Genomic DNA, 17,728 nt, shown 5'->3' on the forward strand with positions numbered 1-17,728 from the left:
ATGGAGTCTGTTGGATTGGCACTTCATTGGCGAATCATGGTGAAACATAGGTGTCAAATTTTAGCCAATGCTGTAGCCGGTTTGGTTTGAAGTCCCGCCCTATTCGGCGCACTGAAACCTGATTGGATATAACATGTTAGAGATTAGGATCTTATTGGTTAAAAGCGCTGACATGGTATCGCCCACCTGAACTGGACTGTATAAATAAGAAAGCACCGCTGCGCCATGTTATCGGAGAAACGGTTCAAACCGTCGTTTAACGACCATTAGATTAACATAAAGGTGTTTGAAACGCCTTTTTTTTTTTACATTAAACTTAGTTTTTTTTAATCGTGAACGTTAAATTTACATCGTCACCGGCCGGCGAAGCAGCTGGCAGAGCCGCGTTTAGATTTTTTTCCGTTAGTTTGAAGGCCAAAGCGGCTGCCATGGATTTTTAAGGCATAATGCGGCACCTCTGATGCAATGGCGATGCATAGTGCAAGGCAAAACCAACTGCGAAACTCCATCTTCGCAACTGCCAAGCAGTTGGGCTCGAATACCGTCCGCGGTATACCTGCGAGCCAGCCGGTACCGCTGCTCCTGGACCGGAGGAAGCTAACGCTAGCTAGCTAGTCACCTTAGCTACTTATAAACACCGTTAAATTTGAATAAAAATCCATCGATCCATCATCGTCTTAAAACACAATGAAGCCTCAAGACATCATCGCCGGGAAAAGCAGCCTGTGGATCTTCGGGTACGGGTCTCTGGTGTGGAAGCCTGACTTTAAGTACAAGAGGAGCCAGGTCGGCTACATTCAAGGCTACAAGAGACGATTCTGGCACGGAGACAACTTCCACCGCGGCACCGACGAGATGGTGAGACGCTTAAAATGTGTTTATTTGTCTTATTTTTGGTACGTGATGTTGTTGCTTTGAGACAGACATACTCAGATCAGGCGTTGTCCATGACGTGACCCGTTTCTGTCCCTCTGTCCGCAGCCCGGAAGAGTGGTGACGCTGATTGAAGACGATGACGTAAGTGGAAAGTCCTGCTTCCTTTTCAGTCGTTGGTGACGTTTTTTTGGGGTTTTTTTTTTTGGTTTTTTTAAATTCAGACGTGTTTATTGGCATGAAAATTTCAAAATCAAAAGTTGGAAAATACTTAAATAGACTTATAATAATAGATAAATGAACGCTGACACATATGTTTACATACATTAGTGATGAAGATTGTTTAAGGTCAATAATTAAACAATCAATAATAATATTTTTACACAAAGTGAAGTATTAATTAAAAAGGATGAAAAATAAATTTGCTTTATTTCATATTTTGTCAGTCCACAAAAATGGGACATTGACACTACACACGTGCTTAAACCCATTAAAACCTGAGCAAATTGATTTCTTAAAAAAAAAAAAAAACATGGGAAGAAGGCAATGAGCAACAAAAAACGATGTGACAACAGAAATTGACAAGAAATTTGTAAAAAAAAAAATAATAATTCAAAATTGGGGAAAAGGAAAACAATGCTTTTCCGTGTCCTCAGGTGTCCTCCCACGTCCAGAGACATACAGGTGAACTGGTGACGCTGTGAGCGTGAACAGTTGTCTCATATTGTCAGTGCCGTGTATCCCACCTCTCACCCAGTGGCTGCTGGGATAAGGTCCAGCTGTTATGACTAATTAATGATCAATTTTAAATATATGAATATAATTTAGGCTGTCAAACTATATCTTATTTTACTGCGATTGATCACAGAATTTCAGGAGGTAATCGCAGCTAATTCCATTTTTTAATCACATTTTCAGTTCCATTCTTTACACAAAACAGTTATGAAGTCCATATTGTCGAGGTAATGCAGATCTTACCAGATTATCTTAATTAGGGATTAAATGATAGTGAAATACTGCATGTCATTCACACAAAGTGGGCGTGTCCGTAAAGGGGAGACTCATGGGTACCCATAAAACTTATTTTTGCATGACACGTTTGGCACCACTGGATTCCTCTGGTTTCAGTTTATACCAGTCCAGTATCAGCCCAGTACAGCCTCTTAAAATGGGAATATCGCCCTGCGATTAATGCAATTTAAAAGAAAAAAGAAAAAAAAAGGTAAATAATAATGCGTTATGTATGGATTTTAATCGCATCACAATTATGGCGGCATCGCTGACAGCCCTAATGACCTCTGACACGTTTCCCGGCCTTTTTAAAAAGAACAGTTTTCTAAATCTATTTTTTTTGCAGTTTGTTGGATGTTTCATTTCCTGCAAAGATGCTCATTGCCTTTTTTTCCTCCCATGTTTTTGAAAGACATCAGAGCAGTTTGCTCAGAGTCCAGAGGTTTAAACACCTGTGAAAGATGCTGAGCCAAGTTTCAAAGGGTTAATGAAGAGGGGAGGCACGGGGTCAGACATGATGTCGCCCCTGGAGCTGTTTGGGGGTTTGGTGCTTTGCTCAAAGGCAGCTCGACAGTGTCCAGGACTTGGTATGACGGGGACTTGAACTTGTAGTCCCTGCAGACGGAGCGACTGCTGCCGCTGTAGAAACCGCAGAGAAAATAAGAGAAATCTCCGCTGACAGTAACTCACGTCCTCCTCTTCTCCTCAGGCGAGCACTTGGGGCGTGGCGTTCGAGGTCACCGGCTCTCAAATCGAGGAGTCCCTGAAGTACCTCAACGTGCGCGAGACGGTCTGCGGCGGCTACGTCACTAAAATGGTCGATTTCTTCCCCGAGGGTGGGGACCAGCCCCCGGTTCAGGCGCTGGTGTACATCGCCACGTCCGACAACGCCCTGTACCTGGGGCCGGCCAGCCCGGAGGCGATCGGCATCCAGATCGCCGTGTGCAGAGGGAAGACGGGCCACAACCTGGAGTATCTGCTGCGGCTGGCCGAGTTCATGAGGACCAGCTGCCCGCACGTGGAGGACCATCACCTGTTCTCCATCGAGGCGGCGGCGCTGACCGTGGTGTCCTATCTGTTAGCGGCCCAGTAGCTCGTACCCTTTGTCTCGGGAGCGTAAAGAGCGGATGAATAAATGAAACACACGGAGGCTTTTCACCCGTCAGTCTGTCTGTGTTTATGTTGTGAGATGAGCTTCACGCGACCATCCGCCGTACGAGAATCCATTAAACGCTGTTGCAGTGATAAAGGGAAGCATTATGTTCAGTGTTTTTGTTTTTCAGAAGCATGACGTCATGTTCACGTTTGTACATCCGTTAGAAAATGACACCTGTGCAGTTCTGTCTTTTTAGAAAAGCACATTTATGTTTTTTAATTTAATTTGAATTTGCACGGTTCAGATCCGTCCAGTCCACTCAGACGGTCCTGAGGGTTCATCGTGGTGGTGGAACTTGTGTGCAGTTGATGAAATGACTGCTGGGATGATGTGCTGTAACTATTTTTTAACCCTGTCATCACTACAAACCTGTTTTTTTTCCCCAAAAGTTGCTCATGGCAACTTTTCATCCAGCTGCAAACACTAATAAAAAGTTAAAATAAGTCTTTGTTTCTGTCGTTTCTGCCTCACAGCAGTGTCACTTAACATGTGGGACAAATAAGGCCCCCAACAGGGTGCCGGGGGGGCCTCAAAACATTTAGCATTTCTAGTAAAAAATAAAGTGATTCATACTGGGAATTGTTCTTGTACTTTTAGTATAAATAAGGTGCCAGAGTGCATAAAAAAGCATCAAAATAGAGCTTGTTTATCAGAAGTACCAGCAGATCCGATAAGTGTCCTAAAATCCAAAAAATGTCCTGGAAATATCAGATTTCAGAGAAATGTCCCACAATCCTACAAATGTCCAAAAATCACAAAACAGCATCAAAATAGAGCTTATTTATGTAACTAAAGTGCCAGTGGAGGATCCCCCGACAGACGTCCTGGATCAGCACCTAATGTCCTAAAATCCTGGAAAGGTGTAATATCTTGAAAATGTCCTAAAGTCCTTGAAACGTACGGGGCCACTGCGATGGCCCCTGGCTGTCATTTTGCAAAAGTGGCCCCCAAGCAGAGCAAAGGCTGAAGTATAAAAGTGGTCACGACTCTGAAACGGCTCCTTTGACGGATCTGAGCGGCACAAGACGATCATAAGGATGACTGAAAACACCTCTTTAGGCCTTTAAAATCCTAAAATTAAAACAGCAGTTTTGGACTCAGGTCATAAATTTGACGACTTTAGAAAATCAAAAACGACATGCAGCTCAACTCAAACACCGGAGGCTTGTGACTGCACTCGGACTTGAGCGTTTCTATTGGAAAATATTTTATTTTTAAATAATATATTTATATTTTTTTCCTACTTTTTTTCTCAGATCTAAATATATTTATTTCATTTAGCATTAAAAAACATACAAAATCACTTTAAAAGAAGAATTGTCTCAGATTTTTTAAAAATATTTTATAATCTTGGGGAAAGAAAGACATTTTCCAATATGAGAGCGTTAAATTGAATAAAACCGGGCAGAAACATACATTTGTTGTGGCTAATAGTCCTCTATGCTATGAAAGTGTAATATCAGCACCAGTTTTTATGATAAAGTCCAGTTGTACTTGTTTCAATGAATAAATCCAAATAAAAAAAAATAATTTTGTAAATATTGTTAATTTGGACTGCATTTGGTAAAGAGCGTACTAGGACTTGTGACTCTGATGATCCGTCTGTGGGGAAAATAAATCTTTTTGTTGAAACTGTTGGTACATATTCTCGCTGAGGTCATAACCTGTGATGACATCGATTACACGGATACATCAGCTGCCCGCCACATTTTAACATTATTAAAGGTCACAGGTTTGTTTCCAAAAACCAGATTTACTGATAACTGTCCTGAGACGTTGTTGAGCTTCGACACGCAGAGCGAACTCAGCAGCTTTATCAGATAACGCAGTAAAGCTGCCTGCTGGAACAGGCTGCACATATACAAACATACATCAGGCGCTCCCAAACGCCGGAGCAGCTTGTACTTTGGACGTGGTTCAAGTCAAGAGTCTATCTAGTTTCGGAGGCTTATATAACCGCCGGCCGGGAACAAGCCCAGACCTGGAAGTCCTGTGTTTACAGTCTGCTCAGCTCATGTCAGAGGGCACCAGGAAGAGCTGCTGCGGCGCTCATCGAGATCAGATCTGAGCGGCCTCCTCACCGAAACCACGAGAAAACACACCCACGTCAGTCCAGGTGCACCTCAGAGGACTGAGGTTTTAAACCTTTACTGCCCCAAAAATTTAAAATACTTTATCGGGTTGTTTCGATGTGTTTTATTAACCCCCTGAAAACTGAGATGATTGGCTTGATTTCTTACAAAAACATGGGAAGAAGTTAGAAAATTATTTGGAAATTTATCAAAAAATAAATAAAAAGAGAGGAAAAGAATTAATAAAAAAAAAAAAAGAAAAGAAAAATACCCATAATAATAATAATAATAATAATAATAATAATAATTTGTTATTCTTTTTTTCTTTTTTTGTTTTAAAAAAATTTTTAAAAAATTTGCCTTTGGGTTGTCCTTTTTTTTTTTTTTTTTTTTTTTAACTACTTCTTAAATCATTTTGTTGCAATTTTAGGAACATCTCTTGCCAAGTTGCTCATTGTTGTTTTTGGACATTTTCAAAAGGAAATCAAACCAATTTTCAAAGGTTGGAAAGGAATGCAGCGCAAGAAAACTGATCCATTTCAAAGGGTTAAGACCACATTATATATAATGTATTTTCTTAAAGGGTCAGTTATATGGAAACAAATAAGAGACACAAGTATGATTTAATTTTAACAGCCACTGAATGCTTTATATTGAAATTTTAACATCACTTAATTCATTGCATTAAAAAGTTTTACTTCGAAAAACTATGTGTTTATATTTATTTTTCTTCTTTAAAATTAAAATAGGAAATGCCTGGATTAGATTAGCATTTTTTTTTTAAATTTATCTCAATTTGTAATCATAAAAATATATATCTTCATTATCAGCTTTTGAAAAAAAAAATCTGGTTGCTCAAATGCAATTGGTCAAACTGAGATCCAAAACTTCAAGTCGAAAAAAAAAATTCAAATGAACATAATTCAAATTAAATTGGTCAAATTCAGATCCTAAATGTGAACTGGCAATATATATATATAAATATATATATATATATATATATATATTTTAATGCCATAAATGGCTGTTGAATCTTGAATTATGTCTCATTTCCTTTCATACAGTTGGCCCAAATCACAAAAAAAACATCTTTCTCACAAACTCATAGTGCTAATAAAAATCTGTCTTTGGCATTCCCACCTCCATTCCCACTAAAATAGAGGTTTAATTTAGTTTGTGCTGCTCAAAACATTAAAAAAGTACATTAGGAAACCAAATAGCAGCACGTTGTTCCAAAAACAATGTCCCAGTTACAGAGGTCTCACTCTGAACAGTTTCCGATGGACTATTACTCTAATAGAGAGAAGTTCCAATACAAACCGTCCGCAGAGGCCTGCCGATTATCCTCAGGCACAGCGACATTGTTTCTGGAAAGACCACAGATGAATTTTTTTAAATGTAATTTTTGAATGCTGAGCGTAAATGACATTAGGGCTGGATGTGACCTGTGGGTGCAGAGGGAGGCCTTCCAAATTAGATTTTTATTTAATGTTATTTTTGAATGTTTAATATAGAGAAGTGTCTGCGGTTTTTTGCAAAAAAAAAAAAAAGTGTGATTTTGATTTGAATGCAAAGAGAAAAATGTGGTTGAAGAGATTTGGAGTGACCTTCAAGTCTGCTGCATTTTAGGTTCCTATTTTAGTGCGTAAACATTTTTTTAAAAATCTGTGATTGCAGGTGTTTTTGGTGCCAAAGACCACAAAATGATGTTGATTCATCATCATGGTGACTAGTCTCAACACAGAATCTGGACTCTGAACATTACAGCAAAATAACAGTCTGATGAGCTGTTTTTCACTCGTGTGTTGCAAGCAGACGAGGTTAAGTTTCCAGCGCATTAATTAATGAAATACTTCTCCCACAAAATATCCATTTGTTTATAAATTACTCACCAAATGTTGGGGTGAACAGGCCGTTTTCACAGCAGACGCTTTGACTTGTCATAGCAGAAAAAGCACAGGTGAAAGTGATTATACCTGATTGTGTGTGGAAGCTGCACCAGTGAACCCGCATGCACAACACCACGGCCTCTGCTACTGGACTGCAGCTATTGATTATGTTATTAACCCCTTAGAAACCTGAGCAGACTGGCTTAATTCCTGTCAAATATGTGGAGGAGGCAATGGGTAACTTTTCAAGAAATTATCCAAAATAAGCCAGTAATTAGTAGAAAATTAACCAAAATTTAGCAAAAAAAAAAAAAAAAAAGGAAAGAAGAAAGAAAAAAAGAAAAAGAAAGAAAAGGGAGTGAAAAGAGAAAACAAAAATAAACATGGAGATGGAGAAAAAGGAGAGAAAAAATAGAGAAAAAAAAGCCAAAAATGATCAAGAAAATAGCAACAACAAAAAAGGAAAACAAAAACAAATATGGAAATGACCTGGAAAATTAGCCCAAAATGACCCAAAAACACAGAAAGAAAGAAAGTGTAATTAATGTTAAATGTATAATTATAATTTGTCTCCTGGATATTTTCACCATTTTTAATCTAAAAAAAAAAACAAACAAAAAAACAACTATAAGAAGCTGTATCCAAACACTCAGTTCAGGACTCGTATAAAAACAACTGACGGTGACAGTTTGTCCTAAAAGACAAAAATGTAGATTTGCATGACCAATGCAAGTATTACAGAAACCAAATAAAAGAAAATAATACAGAATAAGCAGAAAGGCTGATTTAGCACTCTTTTATTTTGTCTTGGCTCCTCCTGTTAGTAAAACAGCAAATGCATTTTCTTCATATGTACACGTGACCTATAAAAATAGACAGGCAAATGAGGGAAAAGCCAGAGGAAATGTTGCTCTCATTATTATGTACATCAATATAGAACATCATATTTTAATAACACTATTAACACAAAACAATCAAACCTAGAACAGATGTAGTGCTCAACTCAGGACACTGATACAAACCTTGTTTTTCTCCCTAAAACATCGATGACATTAAAGAGAACCATCACAAAAAAGGAAACAATTTCTGAAAAATAAAAATGGCTTCAGTACAATTTACACTGTTTTACACGTGAACACCCGATTTGCAATTAACTTGAATTTCCCATTTTTGACATATTCAAATAACTTAAATATTAAACAACCAAATAATTTGAGTGACTTCATAAATTTAGTGTTAGCAGCATAGCCGGATCATCCAGTACCCCTCATTTTCTCACATTATCCAGTCATTCATTTTCCCATATTGGACAAAAAATATATCATTTTAATTGCCGTCTGTATGGGAATACCTTTTATGGACTAAAGATTTTTTAAATGTTACCACCTGCCGTGTTTTTATGGGTACTCACATGTTTTATTACAAAAATAGGAGCTTTAGTAGAAAAGCTGTAGACGTATTGTTTGGTGAAATGTGGGTTGGGAAGGTTTGGGTTCACATTAAAGGAATATTTAACCCCCCTAATGATCGTTTATTGATCAATTGCTCAGCCTGTGTTATGCTGAATTCATGACGTTTGTCTCGCATGCCTCCACGGTAAACGAAGAATCCAAAAATGAGAAAATTCTTGAAGAACTGAAATCTTTAGACTGAAAAATCCCAAAGAGACCATTTGGAAACGAAGAGACGAGACAAAATTGTGTATCATGACCAAAAAAAACAACTTTAAATACTTTCATTCTGATTTCCAGCTATTAAGGCTTTTTTTTTAAATAGCTGAATAAGTTGTAGCTTCTTAAAATATAAATAAGAACAGCGATAGTGAGAAACCTGCTAATACAGTTGCATTTTAGTTATAAAGATGCGAAAACATAAACAAAATGACTTGAGAAATGTGTATATGATGAATGTGCACGTACAGCAGGCGGCAGCAACGACCCTACCGCTCAACACCGACACAGCGTGAGGACGCGGCGAACCTGTCAACAGCCACAGGAGTGTAAGCGACTTTGCCACAAGCCGATTGGCTGCTGAAACAGACGACGTGCCGTTCGTTCTAAAAGCAGCCGCTGGAGGTTTGACCGGCTGAGTTACAGGCGACACCGTCAGCCAGCAGTTTACACCACTGCAACTTTTCTCTGCAACGCTCTAAAACGATTTCGTCTCGTTGCAAATCTTTGGTCTGAACTCAGCTGACCAACAGCAAACTGCATTAAAACATCCTTTTACAAACTCTCACACAACTCGTGCAGTATAATCCGAGTCTCGTTTATCCAGCTCAGAAATTCCCAAACAGACAAGAAACTGAACAAAAAAGTGGGACGCATCTATTTTCTCTTCCAAGCGAGACTCCACTGACAGAAACAGCAATTGTACCTCGCTGAACACGGGAGCTGCTGGTCTACTGCTGCTTAAATCCGTTTGCTTTATTTGTACACAGAGGGAACACAAACGTCACACAAATGTCACACAATAACACGAACAAACTAACTGATGGAGGCAGCAGTACACAAGCAGCTCCCGTGTTCAGTGAGGTAAAATGACTGTTTTTGTCAACAGAATCTGTTTTAAGGAGACTTTTCAGTGAAGATGCATGTGTTTGGGCAGTACTCAGCTTTTAACACTGAATAAATGAGAGTTAAATCATACTGCGTGAATTGTGTGACAGTTTAACAGATGTTTTGATGTAGTTTTGCTGTTGATGTAGGCCCCCGTGACCATTTTTTGGATTCTTCGTTCACTTTGGAGGCTTGCAAGAAAAGCAAAGTTTTCTTTAGGAATTCAGCGCAACACAGGGTGAGTAACTGATATTCAAATTATGAGGAGGGTGAAGTATTTCTTTAAGCTCTGTGAAATGTAGAATCGTCCACCAGTTTGCACTGAGCATATCTACAGAACAATTAAATAACCTAATGCACATTTATTAGAATCAACAACAGCGGAAAACAAACGGAAGACTTGGCTCAGTGCATTTGACAGAAACTCCTTTGCCTCCCTAAACTGGCAAACATTTCAAAGCCCTTTGAGCTACGTGTGTGTTCACGTCTTTGTTGTAGCGTCGCAGCTCGGTAGCACATCCAAAGAGCTCCCTGTCGCGAGTAGAAAAGTACGGTCCGTCTTCTCGAAAAAAGCACTTGGAGATACTCTTGTCACAATGCAAACAAAAATACTCAAGGCAGATTCTGTCCACTGACCCGGACACCTTAAATAAAACTGGACCAAGAAATGTGGAGGCTGGTAGGGGACTGTACCTTCATATGACGCTGTGTGTGTGTGTGTGTGTGTGTGTGTGTGTGTGTGTGTGTGTGTGTGAAGAGGGTCCTCCAGGTAGTAAGCCTCTGTTATTATTTATACTGTATTCCCATTAGTTTAGGCGTAGGGCGTCACAGTGAGAGTAGGTCAGTTATGTGTGTGTGTGTGTGTGTGTGTGTGTGTGTGTGTGTGTGTGTGTGTGTGTTCTATACTAAGACAGTTGCGCGTCTATGTGAGGGCACATTTCGGGTGTGTACAGTGCAGTTTGAGTGCATTATCGAGCCCCAGGACCACCGGGGCCTTTGCCCTTCCTGACGGCGCCGTGGCTGCTGTGGTGGTGGCTGTGGGTCAGCTGTCTGTGGGGGCTCGGGGTGGAGGTGCCTCCTTTGGCCTGCGGAGAGGAGCTCCTGCTGGGGTTGAAGGCGGGGCTGGTGCTGGACCGGCCCAGGGAAGGCTGCAGGGGGCTGGACGCAGAGAGGCCTGCTGGAGGGAGGGACGGACACGGTTACTCTCTGAATAAACCAACAGCGGCCGTTTTTACACTGAGATTGCACTTTAGGGCCGTGACAAAATCCCCTTTTTCATTCCGCCTTTGCATTTTGGCGTGACGGACATGACATGTAACGCAACAGTGTCAGCCTCTACTATGACATATAACACATGCGTCAGCCGCGTTTTCTAAACAATAACAATGGAAAAACACGTCAATAGTAATGATCTGCCTTCTCTGTTATTTGGTGTCCGATCTCGTCCTCTGCTCGTAGAAAAAGGAGCTCCTGAATCTCAGTTTTCCCAAATTGCAGACATTAACGACCACTTTTCTTTGAATTAGCTGCTGATGGCTAACAGATCATCTTAGCATCCTGTTTCTGCAGTTGGTAACAATTGTTACACATTGAATTATTTCTTACTGAGAGGAAACACTAAGTGCACCATGCGTACCACTGACAAACTTCACAAACAGACTGTTTGGTGTGTTATTATTATTATTTTTTTGTGCAGGGTAGATGGAGCCCGCCAGCGTGGATGTATTTGTGACAATGTTCACCAACCTTTAGAAACACTGTAACCGTAAGCAGCGTAAGCTGCTGCAGATGCAGCTGCCGCACCAGCCATCGCTCCCGCCATGGCTGCAGCGCTGCCGGCTGTTGACTTGCGCCCGCGTCCTTTCCCTCCAGACTTCGCCCCGCCTCCTGATCCTTTAGGCCGCCCCCGACTCCGTCCAGACCTGCCTCTGCCGGGACTGATCGTTTCCGAGGCAGAAACACCTGAGGAAGGAAGAGAAACACAAGTGAAAAAACTACAATCTGAAAAATGTACGCCAACAGCAGTTAGGGTCGGGCCAGTGTCAAAAATTTCCAACCAGTTTGACATTGAACAACATACAAGACCGAAGCGGTTTAAGGAATTTTACCAGGTGACCCACAAAATTCAGCAGCCGCTCCTCGATGGAACGTAATGCTCACATGAACGGAGCAGATATGATAAATAAGATAATCCTTTATTAGTCCCACAGTGGGGAAATTCTATTTGTTACAGCAGCTATGAGCTACGAAGAACAATAGTCAAAAAATAATCACAAATATAAAAATATCGAAATGTTAGATAATACAAAACAAGGTGCCAAGTATGATTAGAAAAACAAGGTGCAAAAACAGTAACATAAATTTAAAAAAAACTACAACATGCCAATATATATATAAGAAATTGAGCACACTAACTGCACATGGAGATAAACAAATGCAACAGAATACAAACGTTTAGAGGACATGGCAGGTCAGGTTCGGGGAGGCAGTGGGAGACAGGTGAGGGTCGGGGCAGCGATGGCGAAGGCTCTGTCCCCCCCAAAATAAACCGACCCCGAATAGCCAAACCCACGAACAACACATTACAGCACTAACAGCGCTGTGAGAGAGATGCTGTGTCTGGTTTGGCCTGAACCCAGACCTTCAAAGATACTGAAATGTGAGTTTTCCTGTAATATAGAAGAATTACTACACATTCATCATCACTCATCATTACACTAAGTACAGGCTCAAGCAAAAAGTGGAATATTGCTCTCGTTTTCCGTACTGTTTGCAGAATTAGAGCCAGTTTGTGCCTCACTGGTAATGTCCTTAATCCCTCCAGTACCTTCTCCCCCTCGCTCTGACTCCCTGCTCTCTCCACCGGTCTGCATTTTCTTTGCGTGTTTCCATCCAAACGCTGTATATTCGACCCTCCTCTGGGGGGGAGATGAGCCTATCCTATCACTAACACCCAGGCGCAGATGAAAACCCTCCACAAATCCCTCAGTCTTACCCTCCCTTCGTGCCTTAATCTCACCCTTCCTCCCTTTTCACTCGATTGTCCAAGTTCACCATTCGCTCCCTCATTTCAACCTTCGTTCTGTCTTTCAAACCTGTCATTATAACGTCATTCGCATCTCTGAAAGTACCAACTTTTTTAAAATAATCTCTTTGGCAGGAGCCTCTTAGCATGGCAGCAAAAATCCAAAATGGGTTTCAACGCAGCAGCATGTATTTAGGAGGGATTACCGTATTGCAGCGCGTCCAAAGGACAGATATACGGTGGAGGCGATATGAACTATAGGCTCACTATCTGTCTGGATCCCACAGTACAGAACATACTGAAATATTATGTCCAGGGCAAAATAAAACCCTCATAAATCTGAATTATCAGCTGCATAACACACACGAGGCAACACATCACTTGTCTAAATGGACGCCGGCCTATTAAAACACGAGTTCTGATAGTGAACACAACACACCAGACTTCTGTAGTGACCTTCATGTGAGTCACACGGATTTGCTTTTCCACGCCGCCTTAACGCGATAATGTTGTCTCATAGATAACATACAGGTTATGTTTTATTTGGCACGTTTGGAGCTTTGAGAAAGACAGATTACATGTAGAGAGAAGATCTAAAATTAGGAAACCACCAAATATGAACATTTTGACAATGTGCGTCACAGTACAGGACAGAGTATAAAAAGAAAGTCCCCACAGAAAACAAAATGCTTAGTTACATTTATAATATCCTCCACTTTTGTGTTAAGCAGCGTTTTGTTGTTGTAGCGGTCAAAGTGGAGCCAATATGAAAAAGTTAAAGGGTAACAAACGTAGGCCCCTTTCTCCCATGTGTTTGTGTCTGAGTGACTAACTGGAACGACAATTTTTGAAATCAGTCCAGTATTGAGAAAAGGGGTGCTGCGACAAAACAGGCTGCTTAGGGAAATTATGCACCATCAATATATGTCCATAAGTGCTTGTTTTTACCACTGACAGGCTTAGACTTGTATTATAAGTCTCTGACAACATTATTAACGGATTCTTACAGAAAAAGACTGTTAAAGAGTAAGATCTTTTTTGTCGTATGCAGTTTTATCATTGTAATACGCACTTCATTTAAAGTTGACAGACACAAAATAAAACTTACAAACACCATCATTAGTGCATCAGTTATGGGCAAAGTGTGAGGAATTAAAAAGTCTTCTTAGATTTTGTATAGATTTGATCATTTTCATGACAGAAATTCAAATTTTTAAGTACTCATTGTGCTGTTTAACCCTGAATATTATTGCATGGTGTCATCAAACAGCAGCGAGGGGGCGGGACTTATCAGATAGTGACTTTGTATCGCATTAAGGTCAGAGGTCGGCTAAAATCTATTTGCTCTCTCACCGTTCATGTTGTCAGAGACGGATCCAGACACAGAGGAGGGGGAGTTGGTAGCGCGGGACTGCGGTGCAGAGGACACCGGATCGTCCACGATGACCAGCATGTCGCTGCTGCTCTCGTCTGCGTCGGCGTCCGGAGGTAACGAGCCGGGCTGGAGCTCGCTGCTCAGGGAGATCTGACCGTGCACAGGAGCACACACAGACATACACACAGGCTGGGGGTCAGCACCACAGGGAACAAGGGAACCGGGCCGGTGCGGCGAAGAAAACAATAGAGGAACGGTGTAAGGAACAACGAGGAGAAGGAAGGGATCAGAGGAAAGGAGGCGGAGGAAGAGCAGGAGGGATGGAGTAGATGATTTATAGAAAGTAATAAACAGAGAGGGAGGAGGTCAAGTCGAGGTGACAGGATAATAGGATGAAAGTAGCACAACAAAAGAAAGGGAATCAATAACCAAAAAAAGGAGTAAATATTAAGACTTTTTCTTCACTTTAACCCTTTGAAACCTTTTTCGACATCAGTTTTCTTGTGCTGCGTTCAGACTCATTAACTTGCTTTTTGACCCTTTTAAACCTGAGCAAAATGATTTGATTTCAAAACACGAGGAAAAAAAGGCAATGATCAACTGTCCCAAAAATTGCAAGAAATTAGATAAGAAAATTACCCCAAAATTACTTTTAAAAAGGAGATGAATATTAGAAAATTCATCCATGGGGAAAAATATCCCAAAAACTATATTTATAATTAAAATAATTTTATATTTAGTCTTTTTAAAATTATGTTCCAGAAAAAAAATAATAAAATATATATTTTTTTATTTTAAGCATCTTTTTAGGTCATCTTCTTGTATATTTTTGATTTTTTTTTTTATTTTATATTTTTCTTATTTTCAGGTATTTTTTTTTACATTTTCTTTTAATTTTAATTTTTTTAAAGCAGTTTCTTGCTCATTTTTGGACCATGTCTTGTTATGCTGCTTGTTGCTTTCCTGCTTTGTTTTTTTTTTAAAGATTATTTTTTTGGCATTTTTGCCTTTATTAGATAGGACAGATCAGCAGTGTGAAAGGGGGAGAGAGAGGGGACAACATGCAGCAAAGGGCCGCAAGCTGGACTCAAACCCGCGACCGCTGCGGCACAGCAGTGCCATTATACATGGGCCGCCTGCTCAATCCACTAAGCCACTGTACGCTCCCTGCTTTGTTTTTTAAAGAAATCAACGCAATCTGCTAGAGTTTCAAGGTGGTAAATTAAAGAAAACTCTCCCCCCTTTATTTCCTCCCCCTGGGTTCCCTCACCTCGCTGAAGGGACTGGGCATGGCCGAGTCCATCTCCACGCTGATGAAGGAGTCGTCTCCGTCTGCAGAGAGGTTGGAGTTGTCTGCTGACGGTGCGTGAGAGATGACCAGGTTCACCTCCTTTTTCTTCTTGTTCTCCGACTCCTCGTTCTTCTTCTGCGGTGAGAAACAGATGAGGGGAGCGGGAGAGGAGGGGAAGACAGGTTAGCTTTCAAACATTTTACACTCACTTTGGTCCTTGTTCGAATCATCAGGAGACCCCTCAGTCAACTCAGATTGCTCCAAGCTAACTTTTTTTAAAAATTCGTTTTGTTTTTTAATTTTGCTGGTAAGTGTGCTGTCTGGTGTACTTCGGGGATGTTTTGGTCCACACATTTGGTTGCAGAGTGAGCGCTCTTGACTTTCACAGTACTCTTTGGTACAGACAGCTGGAGGGAAGAGGAGAGCTCTGCACCTTAAGACTCCGAGATAAAGTTAATTCTGCCGTCTGCTCAGAACAACTTAACACGACAGTCTCTGGCTTTTTCTTCGATATCGATCATTAGCGCTGTTAGCTGAGTATTTATCTTCAGTTTGTTTACGTTGACTAAAAGATCTGCAGAATTTCATTTGATCATCATTAGACTATTGTTAAAGTGAACGCTCTCCTCTGTACGATAGCACGCACAAGCTAACAATACATACTTTATTTATCTATTCTTCTCAATATCATATTGAATGAATGAAAGAGACTGTATTACTTGTTTCCATGGATTGCCGGCATCTTTCCGGTCTGATTGCCGGTTTAGTGATTGGCGTGACATCAGACTGAATTTCTCCAAGACTTGATGCTGTTTCAACTTTTCGCCGCAGACCGCTGCGGTTCTCTTTTTTCGGCCCACCCTGCAGCCTCACCGCCACACCGGATTTAGTGAGAATGCAGCCTTAATGCTGCATCTACATGCCGCTCTTTCTCTTCCTCCATTACCTCCTTCCTTCACTGATCACCTCATTACTTTCTTGTTTTTGCTATATGTTCTATGTTCTTCCGACCATGCACTGCAGACAGAGATGACATTTGCGGTTCCTGCTGATCATGTTGTACTGTACCTTCTCGGCGTACTTCTCCCTCTTCCTCTTGCGCTCTTTGACTTTGCTGCACTCTTCCTGCTGCCTCTTCTCCTCCTGCCTCTGACGCACTACAGAACAAGACACGATGAATATATTTACTTTTTTTCTCTGCAAGGGTTACTTTTAAGTAAACGGAATGAAATTAAGATGTATTAATTGCATGAAACAGTCGAACGCTCACGTTTCTTCTCCAGCTCGTCGTCGTCCAGCAGCAGGCTGACCACCTCTTTGGGTTTGAGTGTGTCTGGTTTGAAGTTGCCTCCAGAGATCACCACCCTTTGGATCTTATTACACAGACAATAAAAACATTAATGAACTGCGATGAATTTATGTTTACAGCACGATTTACTTTTGTTGCTAATTTATCCAGCAGTAGAGTTTTTTTAAAACTCTAAGTTTATTATTTTTTAAAAATGCTGAACTAAGTGGAATTGTGATAAGAGCCATACAAAAATATTTTATATATTTTCATTTTTTTACTTTGTTATTTTATAAAAAATGAAGAAAAACCCTTAGGAACTGTTTGAATACAGCCATTTTTTCTTGTACTAGAGAACATACATATTATTGGTTTTCTTAACTTTAAGTACTTGAAGTGTGCAGCTGTATAATACAAGTACATACAGGTATCAGATCAGGACTCAGTATCAACAGATCAACATCAATTGACTCGGATCGGGATCGGGGGCCAAAAAACGTAATCAGGACATTTGTAGTTCAAACTGGTTCGTGTGTCGTACGAATGAGCGCTTGTGTTTCGAACCTCGCTCTTCTCCTTGGCCCGCTGCAGGATCCTCTCCTCGATGGATCCCTGACAGATGAGGCGGTAGACGGTGACCTGCTTGGTCTGACCCAGCCTGTGCGCTCTGTCCATGGCCTGCTGGTCCACTGTGGGGTTCCAGTCGCTGTCATAGAAGATAACCTAAGGGAAACCAAAAAAAAAAAATCGTAACTTTTCCACAACAATGAAGAAGACGTCGAGGTCACCCTGGGCCCGTTTTTAATCCCGCTGTGTAGTTACTGTTTCCCACATGATTCAATCTGTGCGATGACAGCGCGAACATTACGCAGACTCTCCCTTTCTCTGTAATTCCTGAGACTAATTACAGGGACGTGTTATCCCAAGTGAAGCGGCCCTTTGACATGACAGATGTCCCGCGTTAACAGTCACTTCAACCTCATTGTCCCGAAAACTAATCCCACTTGAACGCGGCTACAGGGACACAAAAGGAGACTATGCTGAGAGATGTTGATAAACATACAGAGAGAGATCATCATTTATATAAGAGTCATAACACCACTTCAATGCACACGTACACACACAAACACACACACACACACACACACACACACTATAATGTCATTATATCAACATGTTAATGCAGGTCA

The 17,728-nt window shown here is 40.8% G+C and overlaps 2 protein-coding genes across 3 annotated transcripts in view; one reads left to right on the forward strand and one right to left on the reverse strand.

Annotated features, from left to right (window-relative positions):
• The first annotated feature begins 214 nt into the window (after positions 1-214).
• Positions 215-3,483, forward strand: chac1 (ChaC, cation transport regulator homolog 1 (E. coli)). The gene is made up of 3 exons (XM_042503886.1): positions 215-858; positions 982-1,017; positions 2,594-3,483. The coding sequence occupies exons 1-3, from the start codon at positions 688-690 to the stop codon at positions 2,975-2,977; spliced, it is 591 nt and encodes a 196-aa protein (XP_042359820.1). The 5' UTR covers positions 215-687; the 3' UTR covers positions 2,978-3,483.
• Positions 3,484-9,772: 6,289 nt separating this feature from the next.
• Positions 9,773-17,728, reverse strand: part of ino80 (INO80 complex ATPase subunit) — a 52,249-nt gene continuing 44,293 nt past the window's right edge. The window contains exons 31-37 of one of the 2 annotated variants that reach the window (XM_042503253.1): positions 17,103-17,261; positions 16,521-16,623; positions 16,319-16,407; positions 15,230-15,385; positions 13,938-14,109; positions 11,306-11,521; positions 9,773-10,733 (exon numbers count right to left, since the gene is read on the reverse strand). In XM_042503253.1, the coding sequence (XP_042359187.1) occupies positions 10,528-10,733; positions 11,306-11,521; positions 13,938-14,109; positions 15,230-15,385; positions 16,319-16,407; positions 16,521-16,623; positions 17,103-17,261 (1,101 nt within the window). In that variant the 3' untranslated portion in view covers positions 9,773-10,527. Of the gene's footprint in view, positions 10,737-11,305; positions 11,522-13,937; positions 14,110-15,229; positions 15,386-16,318; positions 16,408-16,520; positions 16,624-17,102; positions 17,262-17,728 lie in introns of both variants that reach the window. The other variant, XM_042503252.1, reaches the window with a different exon arrangement.

This window comes from Plectropomus leopardus, chromosome 16 (assembly GCF_008729295.1).
Source record: "Plectropomus leopardus isolate mb chromosome 16, YSFRI_Pleo_2.0, whole genome shotgun sequence".
NCBI lineage: Eukaryota > Metazoa > Chordata > Actinopteri > Perciformes > Serranidae > Plectropomus > Plectropomus leopardus.